General features: G+C 38.2%; 1 protein-coding gene across 5 annotated transcripts in view; it reads left to right on the plus strand.

The window, feature by feature from the left end:
- Positions 1-16909, plus strand: part of HNRNPR (heterogeneous nuclear ribonucleoprotein R) — a 38177-nt gene that overhangs the window by 6660 nt on the left and 14608 nt on the right. For all 5 annotated transcript variants that reach the window (XM_027965541.3, XM_060410684.1, XM_060410685.1 and 2 more), the window contains 2 exons: positions 1415-1528; positions 15409-15585. In XM_027965541.3, the coding sequence (XP_027821342.1) occupies positions 1415-1528; positions 15409-15585 (291 nt within the window). The remainder of the gene's footprint in view (positions 1-1414; positions 1529-15408; positions 15586-16909) is intronic.

A 16909-nucleotide genomic window follows, 5' to 3' on the forward strand; every position in this document is an offset into this window, starting at 1 on the left:
AAAATACAGGGCTTTTAGTAAGACTAGTGAACCTCATACTTTAGTTAAATGGATATTGGTGTTTTGCTGTAGTGATAGACTTTTCCATTTGAAATAGTTAATGTTGAAGTTTGTACAGTTCCATCATGTTTTAGACAAGAAATACAACTTACAGTTTTTACTTCTTTGTACCTTTTTTTCCTCATGTGGAAAATGGCACACTCCCATTCTTATATATTAAATAATAGGAGCGACCTTTATTTGCATTAATGGTTATTTTTTTAAACTTACTGCTGTTCATAGAATAGGTCTGTGTTATTTCCCTAAAACTGGCTATCTGCTCTTGAGAAGGTGCACATTGTATGTGTGATATGTGTATACTGCATAGTGTGCAAGTAATGGATGATATGCGTGTTTCGTGTCAATGGTAGAAGAATGGAGGGTCTGAGATAACTGCTCTCCCAGGGTTATCCAGAGATGGTTTTTTAAACTGTTGAATTTGATGTCTAAAATTTCTTGTTGCTCCAACATTCTGTGATTTTTAAAAACCTGAAGTGTAAAATCCTCCCATTCCTAGATAGATTGCCTTTCTTTTTTTCCATTGTGTCTTTGTTCTGTAGGCCTTTCATATGAACACAAACCCTTAAGGGCAAGGACAGTATCTTCTTTTCTATGATTCCTCTTAATACCTCATACAATGTTGTGAGGAAGGTTGGAAATCAGGAAACAGTTTATTTTTTGAAACCTGAGAGTATATTCATTTGGTAATTGCCAAGTATTTTGAGTCTGTGCTATATGAGAAATGGTCTGGTTCTTACGAAGCTTATGGTATAGGAGTACAAAACAACAGGGTCAAACAAAATAAAGTTTAAATTATTTGAGTACAATAGAAAGTCAGAATAGGATGACGTGAGAAGCAGTAAATGAGAGTAGCTGCCTAAAAGAGCTAGGACGTCTGATTTCTTTTTGTTTTTAAGGATAGAGAACATTTTATTTGAAAAGAGTCACTTGTGGATATAAGTATGGTATGTAAAGGGAACAAATAAGGAAAAAATCTGATGTAGAGAGGATATAAAAGGAGGCATACTATGGTATGTAAAGTATGAACAGATAGCTTGGGGTCAGCTTACGTCGAAGTGTTAGTAATCCTTTCCCCTTTTTTCTTTTCTCATTAAAAATAGATGATGTGTGCTCAGAGGCTTAATTTGCCCACAACTCTTTCCATTAAATGTCTGGAAAGGAGAAGTAAAAGTCTATGCGTGTGAGAAGAACTAGTGTGAACTCTGATTTTTTTTTTCTTTTCTTTTTTTCTCGCTCGACTAAAATACCTAGAATGTTAGGGTACCTTTTGGAAAAGATTTATATTTTTATTTGTGTGTGTATTTGTATGATATTTAACATTCAGGTATTAACAGTTATGTTTATTTATCTTTAGGCCTTGCTTGAAAGGACCGGTTATACCTTGGATGTAACCACAGGACAGAGGAAGTATGGTGGTCCTCCCCCAGACAGTGTGTACTCTGGTGTGCAGCCTGGAATTGGAACAGAAGTAAGTGTTCCTCAGCCACTTGCTGAAATCTTTCCAGTTTGTAAATACTTCTGTCTATTGTATGATGGGAAAAATAACTTTTTTCGAAGAGTAGCCATAACTTTTGTTTTGCTATCCATCTGTATTTTGCTGCCATTGTAAGTAGGGATAATCCTGTGAATGGTAGATACCTAAACACTTTGTAAAGACATGTATAGAGTTCTTGGAACTGGTAGCTAGGACTATGCAGCTAGCAACATACCATTTTAGGTCCTTGGGATGAGGTTATTAAGAAGAAGCAATTCCTTTATTCTGTTTTTTATGTCAAAATGGTTCTTGTCATCTCTCCTTGACCGTCTCCTCCATCACATAGAAGATACTCAGTGTTTACAGAGAGATTTATTGAAGGGAATGGGTTGCACAAGGGAAGGATGTAGAATCAAATAAAAGGTTGAGCATGTTGGTCTATACTTGAAAGAAGAGAGAGTCCCTTCTCCATCTGTGTGTTGATGAGGGTTTCTTCATATGCCTTTATGTTAGACTGTTCTGATCCTTTAAATGGAGAACACTGAACGCCGAAAGATAAGTCCTGTCGTTGCAGGTCCCTTTTCTGATTTGATGTCTCCATTGTCTTTTTAGTGCCTAGCATGATGCCGGGAGTATCGTAGGACAGATAATTGGTGGTTATGGTTTTTTTTTTTCTTTGAATACTGTAATCATGACTTCATAACTTAAAATTAGATTAAATGATAATCTTACAGGATTTTCTTTAAAACAAAGTGAAAGGGGTAGATCCTTAAGTGATGGTGTCAGTTAAAATATTTAGGTGGTATTATTATGTATCTCCTACTTATTAGAATTTTAAGAAATTCTAAAACTTTACTCAAACATTATCAATGACACCCTTCTGAGTGCTGAAATTTAACTTTTGAGGTAGCCCAAAGCACAAATTTCTAATTTGTGAGTATGTAAATAAAGGCATCACCATTTAATGTTACTTTTTAGATCTATATCAGAGCTAATTTTAATTTTGTTCTCTGTATGTAAATGTACATTTATTGGTGGTTGTTCCCTGAGCTGCTTTTATGCATTATTATAGTTAATTATTATAGTTATTCTGTTTCTTAATATTTAACATTATTAAAAGGACTCTAGGCCTTTTTATTTTTTGATACCTGAATCAGGTACATATGCTTGTTTTTGAATTTCAAGAAAACTACTGTAAATTACTTACTGCTATATAATTATTGATGGAATGGGGATTGGGACTCTAAGCCGCCTGCATTCCTTACAGGAGAAAATGTCATTGAAACATAACATACTCACTGTTGTCCTCTCATTAATTCCCTGACACCATACTTTAATGTTCTACTTATGTTGTGAACCCTTTCAAATCTACATTTATATTTCATTTTTAAAGAATATGGAGGGACTTCCCCTGGTACTCCAGTGTAAGTTAAGGCTGTGCTCCCATTGCAGGGGGCACGGGTTCATTCCCTGGTTGGGGAACTGAGATCTTGATGCCACATGGTGTGGCCAGAAGAATAATAAACATGGAGATATAACTCAGCTTTCTTATAGGGACTCCTGGACTATATGTATCTGTTTTCTAATGGTTTTAAATTTGCACCTAAGCCCTCATGTAAAGTGAATGAAAAATGGAATTGTTCCTTTGCCTTTTTCTTGTTCCTGAGACAAGTTGAAACACCTCCAAGAGGGGAATACATTTTGAAAAAGTTATCAATAGTATACCATTCATCGTATGCTATCCTTATCAATTACTATTACAGTTTCTTAGTTTTGTTTGTTTGACTAATTATAAAATCCCTAGAAATAAAAGTTACATCATTCAGTTTTATTCTTCACAGTGCCCAATATAGCCTGCTGTAAAATTGGTTGTATCTATTTTGTAAGTAATTGAATTTTTTTTTTTAGCCCGTTAGGTAGGTTCATTAATGAGCTCTTTAATGGAGACTTGTTTTATCTTTGCTCTATGTAGATAAGGGACTGGTGTGCTACAGTCCATGGGTTTGCAAAGAGTCAGACACTACTGAGTGACTGAACTGAACTGATGTAGATAGGGAGGGATTTGCTAGTACTTTAAGATTTCACTGGAAGTTCTTCATTTAATAAACTGTTTTGAGTACCCAGTTAAAAACAAATCCTATGTTAAATGCAAAATTTGTTTCAGTTCAATTCAGTTCAGTCACTCGGTCATATCCGACTCTTTGCAACCCCGTGGACTTGCCCGTCCATCACCAACTTCCAGGAGCTTGCTCAGTCTCAGGTTCATTGAGTCAGTGACGCCATCCAGCCATCTCATCATTTTATTATTTTGACAGTGTGTAAACTGAGTATGATGTTTCTAAGCATCACTTCAACCAAGATGTATTTGGCATACCTATATTCTGCCAGACCCTGCCTCAGTGCTGGGTATTTATTGCTAGATAATCAACAAAACATGGTCCTGCCTTTGAAGAGGAATCAGACACACACACTCAGTCAGTCAGTTCAGTCACTCAGTCGTGTCCGACTCTTTGCAACCCCATGAACTGCAGCACACCAGGTCTCTCTGTCCATCACCAACTCCCGGAGTTTTCCTCAAACTCATGTCCATTGAGTTGGTGATGCCATCCAACCATCTTATCTTTGGTCCTCCCCTTCTCTTCCTGCCTTCAGTCTTTCCCAGCATCAGGGTCTTTTCCAGTGAGTCAGTTCTTCACATCAGGTGGCCGAAGTATTAGAGTTTCAGCTTCAGCGTCCGTCCTTCCAGTGAATATTCAGGACTGATTTCCTTTAGGATTGACTGGTTTGATCTTGCAGATTTTATATTGCACTCCCTCTGTAGGAGAAACATGTGTTTTTCTATATGTTAGTTATCATTATGTGCAGCAGATATGGTTGTAGCAAAAATCCCTATATGAGATCACCAGCCTAAAGCACTCCTGTCAAGCAATTTGTTGCAACAAAATTGCAGTGTAAAATTTTGGATTCCTCCCTTAGGTCCATATTTCATGAGATATGGCCCATACTTGTTGAAGATTAAAGTTTTGAAAATTAGGAGGCTTTTAATATATTGGGTTGATGATAGATTTAGTAAAGTATTTGGTTTTAATTGATATCACTTTTGATGCTCCAAGGTTTGGAGTTTTGTTCTTTTATGGCTCACTGCAGTTACTAAAAATTACTACTAGCTCTTGATTGAGGAAGTTGAAATTAGGGTCAGTGCCTGATACTGATAGTATTGAAAGTAAGTTACCAGAAGACAGTGAAGTTTTATCTTTGGATAAAATCTACTGTGAATTAACCCTATGGTGAATACTCATTAATGGACCTTGTTGCTAAGCCTTGACCTTGAGATGAGAAATAAACAAGAATGTTAATACCAGTTTTGAAATGTATTTTTTTCAGTGTGCCTTGGCTCTCAGACCTAGTATGGCTGTAGTATTTTTGTATCCTTTTTTTCCCTTTTTATTCCAGTTTTATTGAGAAATACTTGACATACAGCACTATATAAGTTTAAGGTGTACAGCATAATGGTTTGACTTAAATACATCATGAAATGACGACCACACTAAGTTTAGTAGGCATCCATCACCTCATAAAATTAAAGAAATAGAAAAAAATAATGATTTTTCCTTGTGATGAGAACTCAGGATTTACTGTTAGCAACTTTCTTATATAACATACAGCAGTGTTAATTGTATTTATCATGTTGTACTTTATATCCCTAGTTATAACTGGAAGTTTGTACCCTTCTTTAACTACTTTCATCCAGATCCTCTCCTCCCAACCCCACCTCCGGTAACCACAAATTGATCTCTTTTTGTGTGAGTTTGTTTCTCTCTTTGTTTTTGTAGTTCAGTTGACCTTCAACACTGTGTTAGTTCCAGGTACACGGCATAGTGATTTAATACTTCTCTAGTTTCAAAGTGATCTCTATAAGTGTAGTTACTGTGTGTCACAGCACCTTTCTGTTCTTCAGCTGGTTTTGTAAAACTCTATTTCATTGACATAAATGTAATCTCCATGCAGATCATCTCTATATATTGATAATAAACTCTGTATGTTGGACTTAACTCTTTATTAGCTAGTTGAAGTGTTAAAAAGAAACAGGGTATTTAACAGACCTATAAGTATATGACTTTGTAACATCTGATTTGCATTAAATATAAAGGAAAGCTGCTTTGTTTGCAAAAATGGCAAATAGAAGCTGGATATTGGAATAGCCGTTGTAGATAATCGGAAGACAGTGTTGATCTGCCTGGTTACTTCTGTCGATTCCTTCCAGAGTCTTTGGGGCTTCCTCTGTTACTGTTGAAGGAATCAGTGGGTAAACAGCAGCCAAAATCTTGTTCAAAACCTTAAAGTCTAATGAGTAAAGGAAGAACAGCTGTTAGGGTATTCACTGGATTCTGTTGGTTCTGGTGGGGAGGGTTAACCTGCTCATGACTGAGTGTTTACTCTGGACAGCTCATGTGGAGCCAGAGTGGCTCAGGGATCAACACGGTAGTGAACGAAAAACATTCATACTACGTTTCAGTTCATTAAAAACTGAGCTTAAAAAACTTTAAAGGGGGATGCTTAGTTAGTTTTTGAATACTATCTATTTCAGCCTTTTAAAGTTCTTTTAAAGTCCTAAGTTAAACTGATCTTGAAATGAGACCATCTTCTGTTTCTCAAGCAAATCAGTGTTTTTGGCCTGTTTCTTCATGGACCCCAGTGAATACAACATTGGGCATAGGTTTGTTGATGTTTCTTTTATTTTTGTTTCTGTTTATTTTTGGCCACGCCATGTGCGACATACGGGATCTTAGTTCCCTGATCAAGGAACAAACCCTTACCCCTTGCAGTGGAAGCTCAGAATGCTAACCACTGGACTGCCAGGAAATTCCTTGATATTAAATAGAACAGTATTCTTACGGAAAAGCTGTAATGTCAGGTGCACTTCTAACATTCATATGATCATGTAGAGTACAAGGAGCTTACTGTTAGGAATTCTTTCTAATCAGTCAATTGCTTTTCCTGAAAATACAGGATCTTTTCAGGTATGCTTAATGAAGTAAATCTGAATGGTTCTGAAAATACATACACGTGTTAAGAAAGTAGTATAATAATCTGACACTTAGATTCTTCATTTATCTGTGTTCAACTGTATATTTTTAAAAATATTTGTTTGTTTATTTTTGTCTGCACCGAGTCTTAGTTGCAGCACACAGGATCTTCCTTGCAGTGTGTAGGCTTTTCTCCAGTTGTGCACAGGCTCCCTCCAGAGAGCTGACTCAGTAGTTGCTGCATGTGATCTTGGGGAGCTTAGTTCCGACCAGGGATCAAACCCATGTCCCCTGCATTAGAAGGCGGATTCTCAGCCACCAGTGAAGACCCTCATGGGTGTTCCCACAGTGCCACTGTGTGTGCTGTCCTTGCTTTTGCATGCATTTGCAATGGGTAGGGAGAGAATACGGAAGCTGAATGATGTAATTATGAATCATCACTGCATTATAATAGAAACAATATAAAGCAGAATTTACTTCCCAGGACAGTTTAAAAATATTCAAATAACAAATATTCTCAAATATAAAGATTTTCTAACCAGGCTAGACTTAGGTGTGGCCAGAGCCTAGCAACACTAAAAAATATATTTCAGAATTAATACCAATTACTCTCGTGTTCACAACAAACTGTTTAAAATTCTTAAAGAGGTGGGAATACCAGACCACCTGACCTGCCTCCTGAGAAATCTGTATGCATGTCAAGAAGCAACAGTTAGAACTGGACATCAAACAACAGACTGGTTCCAAATCGGGAAAGGAGTACGTCAAGGCTGTGTATTGTCACCCTGCTTATTTAACTTACATGCAGAGTACATCATGAGAAATGTTGGACTGGATGAAGCACAAGCTAGAATCAAGATTGCCAGGAGAAAATCAGTAACCTCAGATATGCGGATGACACCACCTTTATGGCAGAAAGAGAAGAAAAACTAAAGACCCTCTTGAGGAACGTGAAAGAGGAGAGTGAAAAACTTGGCTTAAAACTCAACATTCAGAAAGCTAAGATCATGGCGTCTGGTCCCATCATTTCATGGCAAATAGATGGGGAAACAGTGGAAACAGTGTCAGACTTTATTTTGGGGGGCTCCAAAATCAGTGCAGATGGTGACTGCAGCCATGAAATTAAAAGACGCTTGCTCCTTGGAAGAAAAGCTCTGACCAACCTAGACAGCATGTTAAAAAGCAGAGACATTACTTTGCCAACAAAAGTCTGTCTAGTCAAAGCTTTGATTTTTCCAGTAGTCATGTGTGGATGTGAGAGTTGGACTATAAAGAAAGCTGAGGGTTGAAGAATTGATGCTTTTGAACTGTGGTGTTGGAGAAGACTCTTGCGAGGAGATCCAACCAGTCCATCCTCAAGGAAATCAGTTCTGAATATTCATTGGAAGGACAGATGCTAAAGCTCCAATAGTTTGGCCACCTGATGTGAAAAACTGACTCCTTGGAAAAGACCCTGATGCTGGGAAAGATTGAAGGCAGGAAAAGAAGGGGACGACAGAGGATGAGATGGTTGTACAGTATCACCGACTCAATAGACATGAGTTTGAGTAAGCTCCAGGAGTTGGTGATGGACAAGGAGGCCTGGCATGCTGCAGTCCATGGGGTCTCAAAGAGTTGAACACAGCTGAGCAACTGAACTAAACTACTCCTGTGTGTTTTTTGTTTCAGGATGCCTTTTATCAGTAGTTTCTTTTTTTTTTTTTTTTTTAAGTGCTGTGCCCTGTTAATCAGTGCTAATATATAGAGTTGGGAATGCTATAGGGTGATACAACTGAAACTAATGAGAAGTGGTCAGATTTTGGATAATTTGAGTGTATATCTTAACAAGATTTATCGATGAGTTGGATACGGAGACATGAGAGAAAGGAGCAGAGGATGGCTTTAAGTCTTAGGACCTGAGCAGTTAGAAGGATGTAGTTGCCACTTACTAAAATGAGGAAGGCTGTAAAGAAGAGCAGATTAGCAGGATTGAAAGGTAGTCGTTCAGTTTTGGACATGTATGAGTTAGAGGTCTCTTAGTCATCCAAATGGAGCTGTTGAGTGAGCCGTTGCTTGTGTGAGCTTGGAGTTCATAAGAGAGTTTTGACTGGTGATCGTAAATGTGGGAGGCATAAGTATCTAAGATGATGGTGTTTTAAAACCATGTTTGGATGTGGTCACCATGGAAGTGTATATAGCTAGAGAAAAATTTTAAGATCTGATTCCTTCAGCACCTCAACGTTTAGAGAGATGGGGAGATGAGAAGGAACTAGCAAAGGAAACTAAGAAGAAGGAGCCAATGAAGGCGCTTCCCTGATGCTCCAGTGGTTAAGATGCTTCCAGTGCAGGGGATTGGGTGTGATGCCTAGTCTCAGAACTAAGATCCACACATGCTGAGGAGGGCTACTGAGTCTGTGCACTCTGGAGCCTGAGTGCCGAAACAAAGACTCAATGCAGCCAAATAAATAAATTTTTAAAAGAGAGCCAATGAGATAAGAAAAAACAGGAGTGTGGTGTCCCAGAGGTCAAGTGAAGTATTCACAGAAGGAAGGTCAGTTATATCAAACTTCCCAAGTAAGATGAGGACTAAGAATTGACATTTGATTGTGATAGCATAAATGTTGTTAGTGACTTTGACTGGAGTGGTGACAAAAGCCAGATTGGAAAAGATTCAAGAGACTAAGGAGATGAGCAGATTTGAGGCATTAAGAATATTATAGCTCTTCTGAGCAATTTTGCTGCAAAGGGTAGCAGAGAAATAGGACAATAGTTAGAAGGTTTATAGTCAAGCTATATTTTTATTTTAATTGAAATTTTAAAGAAAAGGGACTTCTCAGATGGTCCAGTGCCTAAGACTCTGCATTCCCAATGCTGGGGGCTTGGGTTCAGTCCCTGGTCAGGGAACTGTTAAATCCCACATGCTGCAACTGAGAGTCTGCCTGCTGTAACTAAAACCCTGCATAGCCAAATAAATAAATACTTAAAAAAAAACACAAAATTTAAGGGAGAGATTGTAATATATTTTGTGCTGATGGGAATGATCCATGTATAAAGAAGGAAATTGATGATAAAATTGTCAGACCAAGAGTCCTTGAGTAGGACAGAAGGGAGGGAATCTAGCGTCAAAGTATGAGATAGATGTTCATACATGTATTTACTCAAAGATGAGCAGCTGTTATGAGCCTGGCGCTGCGTTTAATACTGGGAATAAAATGAGGAACAAGATGTGGGCTCTCTGCTTGCATGGAAGCTGAATGCTCTTGCTGATGTTACTCCCAGATGAGAATCTTGAGACTTGCTGATTTAGAAACTTGTTCACAGTAACTGGAATATAGATTTGAATCCAACATAGCCTAAAACTCACTGTTCCTCACATTCTCCCTGCCTTTAAGCTTTCACCCTACTACACCAAGCCACCGTCATCTCTTGCCCTGTTAACCTGACTGGTCAGCCTGTTTTTCCTTACGATCCACTTTCTACCCTGCTGCTTCTACCCTGCTGCCAGTCTTATTTCTTTTAGGACATAAGTAATACTTGGTTATTTGTCTGATCAAGAGTCCTCTTGACGTCTTCCTAACATGTTTGGAATAAAACTCTTAAACTGTGGTTTAACTTAATCTGGTCCTCATTTTCTCTTTCTCACTGTCTCCTGTGTGGACCTTTTGTTTAGTCACTGCCTGTTTGCTGTTCTTCAGGTATATCAGTTGTACTCGATATCTTTTGGTACTTGTTCTATCCCCGTGGAATGCCCTTTCCTCATACTTTTAGAATTTTCTCTCTCAGGTCTCAGTTCAAATTTGTCTTCCCAGGGAGGCCCTCCTACTTAAAATATAACCTCTTCTTCATTTATCCCTTTTCTTTGCTTTTATCTTATGATTTCCTCCTGAAATTGTATTGTCTTTTAAATTGTCTGTCTCTCTCAGTAGAATGTAAGCTTCATGAACATCTAGACCTGTCTGTGGTGTTCACTCATCTCTAGAATGCAGAAAAAAATACATGGCATATGAGTCCACGCCTCGTGAAAGGTTTGGACAAGTTCTGTGAATAGGGAGGGAGCTAGTTACCTGCACTGGAGCAACTTCGAGCTGGCATTTTATTTCTTCATGGATTTATGGCTGTGCTGGGTCTTGGTTGCTGTGTGTGGACTTCCTCTAGTTGCTGAGAGCGGCAGCTGCTCTGGAGTTGCCGTGCTTGGGCCCCTCGTTGTCGGGGCTTCTTCCTAGGTACACTGGCTTCTACCGTTGGAGCTCGTAGGCTCTGGAGCATTGGCTGCAGTAGTTGCTGTACATGGGCTTAAGTGCTCCGTGGCACGTGGGGTCCTCCTGGACCACGGATAGAACCCGTTACCCTGCACTGCAAAGCAGACTCGTGACCACTGGGCCATCAAGGAAGCCCTCAAGCTGATATTTTAAAAATTAATTGGATATGGATGGGAATTGGAGGGATTAAAAATATCTGAAGTTTTTTGTTTATGAGAGTATTTTTCCTCAGTCATTTGCTGGGGGTGGGGCTGGGGTGGAGTGGGGTGGTGGTTAGCAGAAATTATGTTCTCCTAAGAGAAATGTGGGAAAAAATTAGAGGAACTGATTGACAAGGGTCAGTTTTAGTTATTTTGATTTTTGGACAAAGGAAACTTTTGTTACATATACATTGTACCTTTATTTTAAATAAGGAATATAAAATTAGAATTTTTTCATGTATCGATAACCACGTTTAACATTCTGATACATAGTCATTCTTATCTGTACATATATTTATACTCAAAAAAATGAAAATTGGCATTGCTAAAGTTACTGATGATTTGAGGTAAAATCAGGACTACCAAGAGGAAGTGTTTAATAGGTAGTTGGAGATACAGAATTAGGTCTTGAGATATATAGGAGGTATTGGGAAATGACTGTAGCATTGTATGTAAATATGGATGTTAATATCCTTACAAGGGAAGGAAGTACAGTGAAATATGGGAAATAGGGCCATAACTTTGGGAAACATGCAGCTTATATTATTAAATGGATTGAAGAATCACCATGGAAAGGATAGAGGAGTAGTTAAAGGTAAGACTAGGTTAGTGGAGTATTCTGAGGTTTTTCCAGTAGTCATGTATAGATGTGAGAGTTGGACTGTAAAGAAAGCTGAGTGCTGAAGAATTGATGCTTTGAACTGTGGTGTTGGAGAAGACTCTTGAGAGTCCCTTGGACTGCAAGGAGATCCAACCAGTCCATCCTAAAGGAGATCAGTCCTGAGTGTTCATTGGAAGGACTGATGTTGAAGCTGAAATTCCAATACTTTGGCCACTTGATGCGAAGAACTGAGTCATTGGAAAAGACCCTGATGCTGGGAAAGATTGAAGGCAGGAGGAGAAGGGGTTGACAGAGGATGAGATGATTGGATGGCATCACTGACTCAATGGACATGAGTTTGGGTAAACTCCAGGAGTTGGTGATGAACAGGGAGGCCAGGCGTGCTGTGGTCCGTGGGGTCGCAGAGTCGGACACAACTGAGAGACTGAAGACTTATGGGAAGAGAAGTTTCAGAAGGTAGCATCACTAGTGTTAATGCTTGTTGAGAAGGCAAGGATGATGAGATTGAGGAAGGAAAGACTTAGCTAAGGTCCTTAACTTTTAAGGACCAAAATTTGGTCCTTAAAAGTCTATTAGTGACATATAGGTGTACAGTTTAGTGTTGGAAGAAGTCAGTTTTTGGAGAAGGCAATGGCACTCCACTCCAGTACTCTTGCCTGGAAAATCCCATGGATGGAGGAGCCTGGTGGGCTGCAGTCCATGGCGTTGCTGAGAGTTGGACATGACTCAGTGACTTCACTTTCACTTTTCACTTTCATGCATTGGAGAAGGAAATGGCAACCCACTCCAGTGTTCCTGCCTGGAGAATCCCAGGGACGGGGGAGCCTGGTGGGCTGCCGTCTATGGGGTCACACACAGTCGGACACGACTGAAGCGACTTAGCAGCAGCAGAAGCCAGTTTTTGGAGAGTTTAGAAGCATATGGGAGGGAAGCTTCAAGAGAGGGTGTGTATGTGCACTTACAGCTGATTCACATTGCTGCATAGCAGAAACCAACACATCGTTGTAAAGCATTTATCCTCCAATTAAAAAAAATGGAAAGAAAATGATGCCAAAAAAAATGTAAGAAATAGAACTGGAACTTGATGATGAAGACATGATAGAACAATTTAAAAAAGCGTAGATGCAAGTGCTTTTCAGAGCGAGCTTTCGTTAGAAAGGTGGTTCTGTAGGGATGTCACTGAGATGATTGCCGATCTGTTTATGCTTTTCTTAGCTGCCCAGCATTAAGCATACAGTAGATGTGCTGAATAAGAAAGCAAACAGGTAAGGGCCATGTGTGTAAAGCATTTAAAAATGAAAGGAACAATAACAGGCTAAAGAAGGGGTTTTTGTATTTTGTTACGGGAGATCTGGCATGTTTGAAGATGGAAGAACTGTGGGGAGGAAAGAATGTACTGAACAAGATAGGACAGTTGAAGAAATAAAGGTTTAAAATTATTTCCAGAAGAAGGTAGTAAGAAATGGGCTTATTTATTAGGGTTAAGGAGCTGCTCCTTTTGGAAGAGAGGTACATTTTTTTCTCTGAGGTATAAAGGAAGGAAGTGAAAAGAGATGTTGAGAAAAGTTTTTAAGGCCAAGAGGAAAGAATGTTAGGAAAACTAGTGACTTTTCAGGTGACCCTCTTAGAATGAGATTTCATGAACGAGCATTGGAGATTTTAAGGAAGTAACAAAATTAGAAGAGCTGTTGTGTAAGAATCTTGCTAGAGATTCAGAAGACCACCTCAGATTTTACCAGATAGCCGTGAAAGTGAACCTGATTATTTTGAAAAGGATTAAGATACCACAGCTCCTATAGAACTTAACACTAGAAGCTTAATCTCCAACAATTTGGCATCTTTTGGATTGCTGGTATTACTTCATTAGTGTTAGTATTAGTCGCTCAGCCATATCCAGCTCTTTGTGATCCCGTGGTCTATAGCCTGGCAGGCTCCTCTGTCCGTAGAATTCTCCAGGCAAGAATACTGGAGTGAGTAACCGTTCCCTTCTCCAGGGGATCTTCCCGACCCAGGGATAGAACCCAGGTCTCCTGCATTGCAGGCAGATTCTTTACTGTCTGAGTTTCAAGGGAAGCCCATTGCTTCATTCATTTCAGTTCATTTCATTTCAGTTCAGTCACTCAGTTGTGTCCGACTCTTTGGGACCCCATGGCCTGCAGCACACCAGGCTTCCCTGTCCATCACCAACTCCTGAAGCTTACTCAAACTCATGTCCATTGAGTCGGTGATGCCATCCAACCATCTCATCCTCTGTTGTCCCCTTCTCCTGCTTTCAATGTTTTCTAGCATCAGGGCCTTTTCCAGTGAGTCAGTTCTTCGCATCAGGTGGCCAAAGTATTGGAATTTCAGCTTCAGTATCAGTCCTTCCAATGAATATTCAGGACTGATCTCCTTTAGGATGGACTGGTTGGATCTCCTTGCAGTCCAAGGGACTCTCAAGAGTCTTCTCCAACACCACAGTTCAAGGCCGTCAGCTTTCTCATAGTCCCAACTCTCACATCCAAACATGCCTACCGGAAAAACCATAGCTTTGACTAGATGGACCATTAAAAAGCAATGTCTCTGCTTTTTAATAAATGCTGTCTAGGTTGGTCATAGCTTTTCTTCCAAGGAGCAAGGATCTTTTAATTTCATGGCTGCAGTCACCATCTGCAGTGATTTTGGAGCCCCCAAAAATAGTCTGTCTGGAAAAAAAAAGTTTCCGTTGTTCCCCATCTATTTGCCATGAGGTGATGGGACCGGATGCCACAATCTTAGTTTTCTGATTGTTGAGTTTTTACTTCATTACTTCATCAGTCGGATCAATTATCAGGATATGAAATGTTGATGTAGATGAGTTTCACTAGAAAATTCATCTCATGCAAGCAGTAATTTACTCTTTAAGACTGTGTGTGTGGATTGCGAGTGTTTTAACATAAAAGGTTATTTTCCGTATTGCTGACTTGGTAGAAATTTGAATTGTCATCTGATATTAAATACTGAGAAGCTTTATGATTGTTTCATTCTAATTTAGCATTCCTGTATATTATGACTTAATCCTACTTACTATGTAATTTTAACTAAGAATACAAAATCTTCAAATTATGATGAATTTTTTTCATATCTTAAAATGTAATATTCTGATAGAGAAAGGAATTCTGATGAAGAAAGATTAAAGCAGGGGAGTTTTAAGTAGTAAAGATTTTAGAGTTGAGAAATTTGAAAGAGACCTCATCGATCTTTTATTCAGTTTTTTTTAATTTAACTTTTATTGTAACTTTATTGAATTGGCATGTTTATCCTATAGTGAAAGTGGAAGTGTTACTCGCTTAGTCATGTCTCACTCTTTGTGACCCCATAGGCTGTAGCCCACCAGACTTCTCTGTCCATGGAGTTCCCCAGGCAAGAATACTGGAGTGGGTTGCCATTCCCTTCTCCATATTCAAGTATGGTTTTTCTAAAAAATGCAGATGTATTTCAGTGAAGATTTATATAGGCCTTTTATTCTATTTTTTTGTGAGAAAAGGACAAATTTAAAAAGTTTAAAATTTAAGAGTTATTACTACAAATTGTGAGCACTTACTATTAATCAGTTTCCATTTTTCAGTATAGAATATTATTGTTCTGTGTTGATGCCCTGAAAGTCATTATAATGAAAAACTAGGATTAACTTCATAAGATTCAACTTGCCCCAATTTTTCCTTAACCATCTTTGTGTCCCCACCCCCTAAAAAAGGCACCTAGGTTTTGTGGCTCTAAAATCAAATGCTTGTTACATTGGGATTCTAACATACAGGTTTTATTTCAGGTCTTTGTAGGTAAAATACCAAGAGATTTATACGAGGATGAATTGGTGCCCCTTTTTGAAAAGGCTGGTCCCATTTGGGATCTGCGTCTTATGATGGATCCACTGTCTGGTCAGAACAGAGGGTATGCATTTATCACCTTCTGTGGAAAGGAAGCTGCACAGGAAGCTGTTAAACTGGTATGTGATAAACAAAACAAATACCCATTGTCTAGCAAGTCATTTGAGAGAAACACTTGAATTAAAAACATTTGCAGTTAACATTGTTTCATTTACTTTAGTTTTTGTTTTGAGAGTTTTTATATTGACTGAGTTAGTATGTGTCTGGTGGCTATTTTTTCATATTATGAAAGTAAAAAATAAATGAAAATACCACAGAAGTAAGGTGATAGTCTCCCATAATTCTAAGAAGTTATTACAGCAGTTACTATCTAAAGTTTCATTTGAATATTTGGCTTTTGCAGTTCTCCCTTTTGATCTTAGACAGAAATGTCAATTCTTGCTGTTAAACTTTAGAGTAAGATTCTTATGGGTTCTGGGGAATATAACTGGGCTCCTTGACTTTTAGGACACAATTTGGGAAATGGTTGTGAATCTCTCTTGTTTTTATCATAACCTAATCATACAATTTATTTATTTTCTAAGTATATTCTCGTTCTTTTCTTTTTGTTTCCAAACTCTCCAGTTCTCTTTGTTTTTAATCTTTCTCTTTTACTATTACTTGATAACCAGTCTTCTAGGAATCTCCTTTCTGTAGGGCCTTTTATCCTTTGTACTTATTTCAGAGTAGTACACAAATTAAGTATGGCTTCACTCCTACTGTGTTAAGATACAATCATCTCAGTAACTCAAAATAGCAGTGTTGTTGGTTTTTGGGGATACTCTTGGCAGACAGCTGAAGGCCTCAGTCTAGTTTTAGTTCTTTTAGAATGGTAACCTTTCACCAAAGCTTTTCATTTCATTAGTTGCTTCTAAATTTGTTCTACTTCTAACTTGACCCAGATTTTTGTTTTTATTATGGACCTTTTTCCTTCCAGTTTGTTTATTTAGTACTGAGAAGTTTTTAAAGTTTTATTTCCTTGCTTCTGGCAACATATGGATGATTTTTTTTTTTAATTACATATTTGTTTTATAAACTAATAGGTAAGTAATGTTAAGGCATAAAAAGCGCAAGTTTACCTAGGAAATCATCACCATAACCATTTAAATAAAACACTTTATTCCTATGATTTAATACAATTTTGAAAGTATTATGTTTAATATGAAGTTTAAATTTTTTAAATTCTGTTTTATGTAAAAGGTGAAATTCTTCTCCGTTTCTTTGCGTTGATTAAACATAGTTGTTATTCTTTACATTTTGTTGTTTTCCTGAGACTTGTCTCTATCTCATTTCATCTCCAAGGGCTCTGAATTACCAGTTTCAGGTAGTTTTCCTAAAATTCTCTGGGAAGAAATCTTGAGATTGATAATATTGAAATAAATCAGATCTTTTCAAAGATAGAGT

This window comes from Ovis aries, chromosome 2, assembly GCF_016772045.2.
Source record: "Ovis aries strain OAR_USU_Benz2616 breed Rambouillet chromosome 2, ARS-UI_Ramb_v3.0, whole genome shotgun sequence".
Taxonomy (NCBI): Eukaryota; Metazoa; Chordata; class Mammalia; order Artiodactyla; family Bovidae; genus Ovis; species Ovis aries.